Source organism: Pseudopipra pipra, chromosome W (assembly GCF_036250125.1).
Source record: "Pseudopipra pipra isolate bDixPip1 chromosome W, bDixPip1.hap1, whole genome shotgun sequence".
In the NCBI taxonomy this organism is placed as follows: Eukaryota; Metazoa; Chordata; class Aves; order Passeriformes; family Pipridae; genus Pseudopipra; species Pseudopipra pipra.
The window spans coordinates 19,540,480-19,550,556 of NC_087580.1; the positions used below are offsets into that span (position 1 = coordinate 19,540,480).

General features: G+C 57.5%; 1 protein-coding gene and 1 long non-coding RNA gene across 2 annotated transcripts; both read left to right on the forward strand.

The window, feature by feature from the left end:
• Window positions 1-2,007: 2,007 nt before the first annotated feature.
• LOC135404905 (uncharacterized) lies at window positions 2,008-4,318 on the forward strand. The gene is made up of 4 exons (XM_064639633.1): window positions 2,008-2,747; window positions 2,953-3,724; window positions 3,959-4,135; window positions 4,284-4,318. The coding sequence occupies exons 1-4, from the start codon at window positions 2,064-2,066 to the stop codon at window positions 4,316-4,318; spliced, it is 1,668 nt and encodes a 555-aa protein (XP_064495703.1). The 5' UTR covers window positions 2,008-2,063.
• A 1,341-nt stretch (window positions 4,319-5,659) lies between these two features.
• LOC135406455 (uncharacterized) lies at window positions 5,660-9,139 on the forward strand. The gene is made up of 2 exons (XR_010426261.1): window positions 5,660-6,005; window positions 6,372-9,139. It is a non-coding gene; the product is annotated as an uncharacterized LOC135406455 (long non-coding RNA).
• Window positions 9,140-10,077: the final 938 nt, after the last annotated feature.

Here is a 10,077-nt window from a genome sequence, read left to right on the forward strand (position 1 = left end):
GCCACCGGCACATCCACAGCGGGGAGAGGCCCTACAAGTGTGGGGAGTTTGGGAAGAGCTTCAGCCAGAGCTCTGCCTTGACCTCACACCAACAGACCCACCAGTAAGGGAAGCCCTAAAGGTGCCTCGACTGTGGGAAGAGCTTTGTCTGCTGCTCCAACTCCATCACCCACTGGAGGAGTGATGTCTTCCCACATTGGGAAGACACCTGGCTGGTGGTCTCCACATCCTCCTGGTTCCCCACAGGCACCTGGGTGAACACAGTGGGAGAAACATCCATGGGGTCACAAACTGACCTGGGAAATTCAGTGGGAAGAGCTGATTTGTTGAATTTAAAACAAAGACATTCAACAAAGACATCTAAAGCCCCACCATTTTACTGGGACTTGAAGGCATTTGGGGATTCAGGGGAATATTTGGGAGGATTTGGGGAGATTACCCCAAAAATGGGGGTTCCCAGGCCGGGCAAACAGGGCCACATTGTCGTAGTTGTGCCAGCAGTTCATGTCCCCTGATCCTGTCTGTTCTCCAGGAACTCCCCTTGGCTGTTCCAGTGCCTGGCCTGGGTCTCCCCACACGGGGTGTCCCCCCCAGGTGCCCAAATCTCTGCTGAAGTGCCTGAGCTGCTCCCAGTTGGAGATGTACCCGGGCAGGAACCTCTCCCGGTCGGGGCCGTTCACTCAGCTTTTCCCAGGACCTGGAACAGCCCTGGGTGTGCAGGGACACAGGTCAGGGGGTGCCCCCCCAGCAGGTTGGGAGCTCAGGGGGCCACCCCGGACCCCCCTTTCCCACCCCCCTCTGCCCCACAGCTGCTGCAGCACCAGTTACTGGGTGGGGGAGTCCCCCCATCAGCCCCCCAGGGACGGACAGGGGGGTTGGGCACCTGTGGGCAATCGTCACCAGAGCAAGCACACAAAGGGTTACAGAAGCAGTGGACATTCCCAGGGCGGATCTACCCCCTCCCAGAGCCCCAGGGAACCGCTCCAGGGCTCAAGTGATGGGGGGCAGGGGAGACCCATGTGGGAACTCCCTGCCCTCTGTCCCCCTGCCCACTGTCCAACACCCCTTTTCTCCCCTCTCCCACCCCTTTCCCATCATCCCCACCGTCCCCAGCTCCCCCCCAACTCGGTTTGGGGGTGTTTCTTCCCCTATGCCCTGCTCGGTTTCACAGTCTCAGCCCCCTCCTCGCTCACTTTGGAGGTCCCAGCCCCCCTTTTCTCCCGTTCTCCCCCCTTTTCCCATTGTCCCCTGAAAGGCAGCTGTTAAATATTGGGTGCTGAAAAAGCTGCTCCATCGTGTCCATTCCAAATTAAGCCTGCATTTCTTAGGAGGGACTGGCATCCAAAGGGCAGCAAGAAGAGTCTTCTAATTCTCTTCTGCTTAATCCTCTCTGCAGCCGCCGATTTTCCCTCAAACCAGGCAGGAAAACAGGAAGAGCCCTGGTGTGGTCGGGGAGCAGCGCTGACCCCAAAGGGCTGCATTTCCCCTGCCGATGCTCCTGCTCTGCCCTCCCCCGGGGCTGGCTCTGCCTGGCGCTGGCCGGACGTGCCGGGGCTCCTCACTGAGCAAAGCCCTTGCCAAAGTTGAGGGGCAAGTGCCGAGCCCGGCTGGCCTGGGAGGAAGCGACAGCAGCGCGGGCCGAGCGGGCGGGATGGGGTCCGAGCAGCGGCGGGAAGTTGCAAACTTGGCAGCCAAGAAGTTGAACTAAAGTGAAGCAGCTCCAAAAGGCGTGGGGCGGGAGGAAGGGGAGCTCCGTGACTGCGGCCGGGGCTGGTTGGGAGCGGAGCGGCCGGGGCTGCCCCCGGGGCTCGCGGGGGCCAACGGGGAACGGACAAACGGACCAACGGACCAACGGCCCCTGCGCTTCGGCAGCAGCAGCGGCAGCAGCAGCGACTGTAGCGACGCGCTCTCGCTCTGACTCTTGTTCGGGCTCTCCTTGCTCGAGCTCTTCGTCCTCCTCTCCCTCTCCCGGTGTCCCGCTGTCCCAGTGTCCCTGTGCCGGTGTCCCACTCCCGCTGTCCCTGTCCCGTTCCCGGTCCCCCCTCCCCTTGCCGGCCCGGGCCATGGCCCCGGCCGTTCCCCTGTGCCGGGCGGGGCCGCCCCGTCCCCGGCCCTGGGCGGCCCGGCGCGGTCTCGCCCTCGCCCGGCTCCCGGCGCGCCGGTTGTGGCGCTGCTGGGCGCTCCTGTGGGGCTGGCTGTGGGACGGGCTCGGCCTCGCCGCCCCTTGGCTCCGCCTGGCTCGAGCCCGGCGCCTGCCGGGGCCGGCGGGGGCCGCGGGCGCCGCGGCCGCTGCCGCCTCCTCGGCGGCTTCCCCGGCCAGAGCTCCGCCGCTCGCCAGCCCGGCCGCCGGCAGCGAGCCGCCGCTGCCCGCTGCGGCTGGGGAAGCCCGGCCCGGGCCGCTTGAGGGGCGCTCGGGGGCCGTGCCGGGCCCCGGCCCCAACGCTGACGGCCACGTCTCGCCCGCACCGAAGGCCAAGGAGCCGCTGCACGAGCGCTACCGGCTGCATTCGCTGCTGGGCAGCGGCGGCTTCGGCCGCGTCTACGCGGGGACCTGCCTGGCGGACGGAGCCCCGGTGAGTGCAGCAGGAGGAGGAGAAGGAGGAGAAGGAGGAGAAGGAGGAGGAGGAGGAGGAGGAGGAGGAGGAGGAGGGCGGGACGGGCGGCGAGCTCAACCCGCCCTTCCCCTCGGCTTGCAGGTGGCCATCAAAGCCGTGTCCCGGGATGGCATCCGGCGCTGGGGCGAGCTGGTGAGCGAGCGGGGCCAGCGGCAGAAAGCGGGGCGGGACGGGCGGGGACGAGCCGAGGCCCGGCAGGGTGGAAGCCGCCGGGACACCTGGACGGAGAGTGGCCGTGGGCTCGGTGGGGGACGGGGAGCATCCAGGGCTGGCCGAGGGGGAGCAGGCAGGCAGGCACGGCATCAGCCCCACTGACGACCCCGTGGTCCCCCCGCAGCCTGACGGCACCCGGGCCCCCCTGGAGATCGTGCTGCTGGACAAGGTGTCCAATGGCTTCCCTGGTGTCATCCAGCTCCTGGAGTGGTTCGAGCTCCCCAGCGGGTTCCTGTTGGTGATGGAGCATCCGGAGCCGTCTCAGGACCTCTCTCGCTTACTGAGGGCGTGGGGGTTCCTGCCGGAGGAGATGGCGTGGGGGCTGTTCCGCCAGGTGCTGCAGGCCGTGCGGCACTGCACCAGCTGCGGCGTCCTGCACCGGGACATCAAGCCCCAGAACATCCTCCTCCACCTGGCCAGCGGCGAGGCCAAGCTCCTGGACTTTGGATGTGGCACCTTCCTTAAGGACACGGTCTACACCCAGTTTGCAGGTGAGCCCACAGCCGGGGGATGCTCCTGGTGCCGGGCATCGCATGGCCATGCCCGGGTGTGGCAGTGGAGATTGCCCCTTTGGCTGAGGGGGAACAGGATTAGTTCTTCAGCCAAGTTGCTTTTGGATGGGGCTGGGGGTTACTGTGAGACAGGCCCCGGCCTTGGCGACAGCCTGTGCCACCCACCCTGTCCCGGGCTGGGTCTGGGGCAGGGGGGAGCCAGCCTGACCAAAACCCCCGTGAGGGTAGCAGAGAAGGGGGTCAGAACTGTGCACCAGCTGGCTTGGTGTGCAGGCGAGGAAGGGCTTGGGCTGCTCTGCTCGCCTTGTTTGCCTTGGCTTATGATGAATTGTTGGGGGCAGTGCAGTGGGGCAGGGAGAAGGCACGGCTTTTCCCCACCACTGGGTGGGTTTTTCCCTTGCATGAAATGGTTGGGCCTTGCCAGGGCTTCCGCTGCCCTCTTGGACACCAGCGGCTTCTTCTCCAACCCAGAGTTTGTAACCAAGAGTCAGGGGCCGGCGAGAAGGCAGTGGGTCACAGCGTGTGCCACTGGGGCAGGCCCCACATTGCCAGGGCTGCTGGGGTGAGGCTCTGGGAGCAGGCAGCATCCACCTGATGAACTGCGTCTGTATTCCGTAGGAACACTGTCATACAGCCCGCCAGAGTGGATCTACCTCAAGCGCTACCACGGCGAGGAGGCGACCATCTGGTCCCTGGGCATCCTGCTCTACCAGATGGTCTGCGGGAAGCACCCTTTCCGCAAAGGCCCCAACACCATCTGGGCCCAGCTCCCGTTCCCAGCACGGGTCTCTCCAGGTGGATACCAATCTTTGTGGCACGGGGGGAATAACGGTGTTGGGAGAGGGCAGCGGGCTCACGAGGACGCCGCTCTTGAAGCTGTTTGTGTCCCATGGGTGGCTGGAGGAGGTGGCCTGTGTCCTGCCATCCTGCTCTCCTCCAAAAGGGAGAATCGATGGAGAAGTTTGGGCACAGCTCTGAGCACAGCCAGCACAGCCTGGGCACGTGGACAGTGGGACAGAGGGGACAGGATCCTTCTCCAACTGACTGGCCATTTTCCCCCCAGGCTGCCAGCATCTTATCAGGTGGTGTTTGTCCATCCGCCCCTCGGACAGGCCAGCACTGGAAGACCTGTTGTGCCATCCTTGGGTGCAGGACATTCCCCTGCCCTAGAAGACGGGAGAGATCCACGTGCTCCCTTTGATCCAGGGGCCTGGCAGGTAACACCTCCACACATCTCTTGGCAATAAGAAGCAAAGGAAACCAGACTTTTTTGTCAGCCTGTAGCACTGGGGGGGGGTCATCCCACGGGAACACGCCCCTGTTTGTGCTGGAGCTGGGCTGCAGACCCGGTCTCCCAAGTGCTGGTGGCCACCATCCAACCTGGTTTTGCTCGTCCCGCTTCACAGACAGCTGGGCCCTCGGCAGAACGCTGACAGCCTGGTCTGGCCCCCAGGGAAGGAGAAGGGGCCTCTGCAGAAGCTGTGCCGGGTGGGCCTGCTGCTGGAGACATCGAGGACGATGTCAGGGATGACAAGCTCTCAGCTGACCTGGACGCCGGCGAGCTGAAGAGGATGGCCTTTGATTCTGGCCCCTTCCTCCAAGCCGTGCTCCACACGCCGTTTGCAGATGAGTCCACACCCAGGGGGTGCTCCCGGACACGGGCATTGCTCAGCCTGGCTGGGCACCGAAGGTTCCCCCTTTGCTGATGGGGAACCTGAGGAATTCTTCAGCCGGCTGCCAAGCTGCTTCTTGGCAGGAGGGCGGGCGGGTGCTCTGGGCTGGGTGTGAAATGGGAGCCCGGCTCTGCCCCCAGCCTCTGCCACTGCCCCTTTGCTGGGCGGGGCTGGGGCAGGGGCAGCCAGCCTGCCAAAAACAAACCCCCGTGGGGGGAGCAAAGGCGGGGCTGCAGAACACCAGCTGCTTTGGGCTGCAGGCCAGGAAAGGCTTGGGCTGCCTTGGCTTAGGAGCCTTTCTTTGGGCCAGTGCAGCAGGGCAGGGAGAAGGCCTGGGTTTTCCTCAGCTGGAGGAGGGGGGGTTTTCCTTTGGCCTGCAGGGCTTGGGCCTTCCTCAGAACCCTGACAGAAGGTTAACATTTTACCTTTTTTTCTTGTTTCCACTTTTGGTTTGTAATCTCTGTTCATGAATTTGTTGTTTGTTTTCCAGGGAAGAGTTGGAGCTGGTGCCCAGTCCGGGTTGGGAAGGGCTGGGACCATCCCTGGAGAGGATCTGACGTCCCCTCTGAGAAGGCTGAGGACATCCTTTGGGACACGCTCTTCTTGCGGCAGCAGATCTTGGGAGGTAGATGCTCCTCTTGCCCATCTTGTCAGCAGCAGTGGGATAATGGCTTTGGGGAGATGGCAGCAGGCACATGAACATCCCGCTCTTGCAGCTGCTGAGGAGGTTGATCTCCTGGGCTTGGCTGGAGGAGGTGGCACCTGTGTTGAGTAATTGCTGAAATCCAATCGATCTGGGATGACCCCAAATGACAGTTTAGTTTTCAGCTTGCTCGAGCTGTATCTCAGCAGCTTTTGGGTATCATTTTTGGCCCCCAGACAGGACACCTCTGCCTGATCTCCCGCGGATCCGAGGGATCTCTGGATCTTCACGCCAGCACCAGGACTTTGCTGCAGAAGAGCACAGATCCCCAGCCCAGTCTGGGACACAGGTAAGATCCCAGTGGATAACAAGGCATTCTTTTGGGGAATCCTGCCCATGTCAAACGTATGGATCTTTCAGTGCACTGGGGGTTCTTTGGTATTTTGGGAATCCTGCTCATCTGAGACCTGTGGATCTTCCAGCCCTTTGGGTGGGTTCTTTGGAATTCTGGAATTTGGTCTTTGGCTTTGTTTTATCAATCACTATTGTTCTGTACTTGTAAATTCTCCCAGGGAGAATTTAATGGGGTGTTGGAATCAATGGGTGGCTGTTCTGGAACACTGAATTAGAATCCATTGTTGCAGTTGATGCTGTTTGAGAAGGGGAACAGAAGTGGAAGGAGGTTATGTCTGGTGCTGTGTTTTTCCCTTTGCAGAACCTGTGAAAGGGCAGAAAGATTGTGGTGTGAATGCAGCGCCCTCAGAGCCCTTGGTGTGAGCCCGGAAAGGAAAATCCAGCTGAGGGACAAGATCAGTCTAATTTGGGGACATTGTTGGAGGTTGGAGTTGCAGTTCTGGAAGAAATCCCTGAGGAAATGGTGCCCCAGGGAGAGGAAGAGGATGAGAGCGTGGGCAGCCTGCTTCAAACATCCCCCCAGGAGACTTGGGATCAGTCCCTGTGCATCCTGTAAGAAAGATGGACACTGGAAATGGGATTGTCCGCAACTGAAACTTCAGAACCCTCCGAACCCTCTCGTGGCATCACTGAAGACGACTGAGGGGGCACCAGAGGATTCTTCCCCATCAGAACATCTGGTTCCAGCCAAGCTAAGCACAATTGTTTGTGGCTGTGGGAACTTGTTCCTCTGTGTTAAATCCAGGGAAATGAAACTCAAGGGACAATTCTAGAACAATTGTCTGGTGTGCCAGGGAATTGGGAAACTGGGCCATTTTTAATGCTGTGGCTTTGAAATTGGGAAAACAGTGGTTGGCTCCCCAGTTTTTGTATTTCCCCAATTCCCCAAAGCCTCTGCTTGGGAGAGATCTCTTGGCAAAATGAAATGCCACAATCCAATTGAAAAATGGTCCAATATAGGTTATTATTGCAGAGCCTAATTCTGTGGAAGTTTCTAGTTTTGCATGAGAGTCTCTCAAAGCAGAAGTAATCCATCTGCCACCATCACTTGGGGATGCAGTGGTTCCAACAGGATGGGCTGGAGAGGTGCCTCCATGATCCAAGAGAGCAGAACCCGTGAGAATTCCAGAGAAACCTGGAGTGGGGTTGGTGAGGCCAAAGCAATGTCCTTTGCAAATAGAAAGTTGTAAGGGATTCTCACCCTTTGTAGAACAATTGATGAAATTTTGCTTGTGAAAAGAATGTGAATCTAAATGGAATGCTCCAGTTTTGCCAGTCAAGCAGGCAAATGGAAGGCTATGCCAGTTAGTCCAAGACCTTAGAGCTGTAAAGAACAGAGTAGAAGATATACAAGCAGTCATAGTGAATCCTTACACTTTGCTAACTCCCCTAAATGAGGGTTTAATATGTTTCACAGCATTAGGTTTGAAAACTGCCTTTTTGTGTCTCCCTTTGAGTTGGGAAAGTCAAGAGCTTTTTGCTTTCCAATGGGAAAATGCAAAGCCGGGGAGGAAAACCCATCTGACTTTGGTGGTCCTCTTGCAGGGGTTTAAAAATAGGCCCCAATATTTGGAACTCAATTGGCAAAGGGACTGGAGGAATGGAGAAGTCCAAACCCACCCTCTTGGAGCCTTATTGCAGTGTGGGGATGATCTTTTGATGCCACTGATGCTGAGCAGCAACGTTGGGGTCAGACTGTGGCCCTGTGGAATTTCCTTGGGCTGAGTGGATATGGGGTATCCCAAACACAAAGTGCAAGTAGTCCAGAGCCCAGGAGCCTCCGTGGGCTTTGGAATTCTCCAAGGACAAGGGAGGCTGGGCCAGGAAGGAAAGAAGCAACCTGTCAACTGCCCCAGCCCCAGCAAAGGAAGCCCAGAGCGGGATTGCTTCCAGACTAGAGGAGAAGTGTATTGGGGCAGAGCTGACTTAGGAGACAGCCCCTTGGAAAGTCCTGGTTGGGAATTGTTTCCCAGTGGGGGCAGCTTTGTCCGGCATGGAAAACAATTCTCTGGATGCACAGAACTCCCCACCACCAGGTCAGAGATCCTGACAGAGATCCTTCTCCCAGTAGAAGAAAATGAGTCTAGTGCTAAGGATTGTCAACTCCTTGAAACCTTAGAGCAAACTTTGCTCCAGGAGGCTGGGCAGTTCCCCCAAGTGGGCAAATAATAGTCCCTGAGCCAATCTCCTGTGACCTGGTGGATGGGGAACATGAGGGGATTCCTTGGAGTGAAGCAAATTATTGAAACATTTGCACAAGTGGGTTCTTGGTCCAAAACTGACCCCAGTTGTACAAGCAGTGAGTCAGCAGTGTGGTGTGTGGAAGAGAAATAATCCAAACCCTGCCACTGGAGTGGGAACAGGTGATGGAAAATGCAGAAATGCTGCAGGTGAATGTTGGCAGATGGATGTGACTGAATTGCCCAGACAAGGGGGGTGTAAAGATCTCCTGGTCTTGGGGGATACCTTCTCTGGGTGGCCAGAGGCTGTTCCTTGTTGCACTAAGCAGGTTGGGAAAGAGACTGCAATCCTGTTCAGTGCAATCCTCCCTGTATTTGGGATGCCTTTGGGAATGTCATCAGACAGAGGTTCCCACTTGACTGCAGAAACAAAATGCTTCACTCTTGTTTTGCTCTTCTGACAACAGTTCAAACACTGTTGACGTGGGAGGAAAATTTACATGTCTTTTTAGTGCCAAAGGTGATCCAAGTGTTGCCCACAAGTGTCTGTATTAAGTAAGCAAGACTCTGTAAGGAATCTGGAAACTGTGTGTGTAATGTAAAGCCCTGTGTGGCTGTCACTGAAGTGCTGAGGCTGAACAACAGCCCCTGAGCCAAAGCTGAGCTCTAGATGAACCTTCCAACCTAATGGGCTGTGTCTCCATGTATCTGCTCCTGAGCTAAAACTGGGTCTATTTGTTGGTACAAATGTGGTGGGATGGGACTCCACCTGTGTATCTGCTCCTGAACCAAACAGGTGTGCTTCTTAGGAAGATCTGTTAGTCTGGGCTCATCAGTGAATCCTGTTTGTATCTGTTCCTTAACAAAAGATGTCTGATTGTGAGCAAAATCTGATCTTTCTGTATCTGGAGAGTGGTGGAGGCCATGGCAGTCGATGTCTGGCCTTGTTTGGCAGTGGCTGGTGCAGGGGGAGCCTTGGTTTGGGAGAAGTAGAACATTGCTCCCAAGATTCTGCTCTGGCCAAATAAGGAACAACAGAATCTTAGAGAAGTCCTGGAGAATTGGATCAGGGCTGGAACTCAAGCAAACAGGATGTGAGCTGAGCTCTGGGGACCCAGAGAAGATCAAACCAAACATGACGGTCTCTGTGGGGAAAAGCAGTGATGCTGAGAACCGAGGTCAAGAAGCAGACACCTGAGCTTTGGGGGGCACCAGATGCCAAAAAACCCACCAGAGACCCCCAGAGAAGACCCCAAATGACCAAGTAGGGACTTGCAATAGGGGTGTGACTGTGTAAAGCACAGTAATGGACATGTGTTCAGTAAGGGGGAATATCCAATGCCTCTGGAATCAGTGTGTGTAATCCCAAGCCCTGCCTGTGTCCCTGAGCAGGCTGGATTAGAAGAACTCTCCTGCAGGCGTCCAGCACGCTGCCCTAAAGAATGCCTGCTTCTTAACACCTCCCAGCTGGGGTTAAGGACTTGCTTTCTGCTGCTTTGGGGCACCATTTCTGGCCCCAGATGGGACCCTCTGCCTGATCTCCCGTGGATCCGAGGGATCTCTGGATCTTCACGCCGGCCCCAGGACTTTCCTGGAGAAGACCACAGATCCCTGGACTGGTCTGGGATGGGGGAAGATCCCATTGGATAATAAGGCATTCTTTTGGGGAATCCTGTCCCTCTAAGACATGTGGATCTTCCAGCTCTTTGGGTGGGTTATTTGGTGTTCCCCCATTTGGTCTCTGGCTTTGTTTTCTCCACTGATCCTTGTTTTGTGTTTGTATTTGTTTCTGCACTGTAACATTTGTCCAAGTGGGTTCTTGGTCCA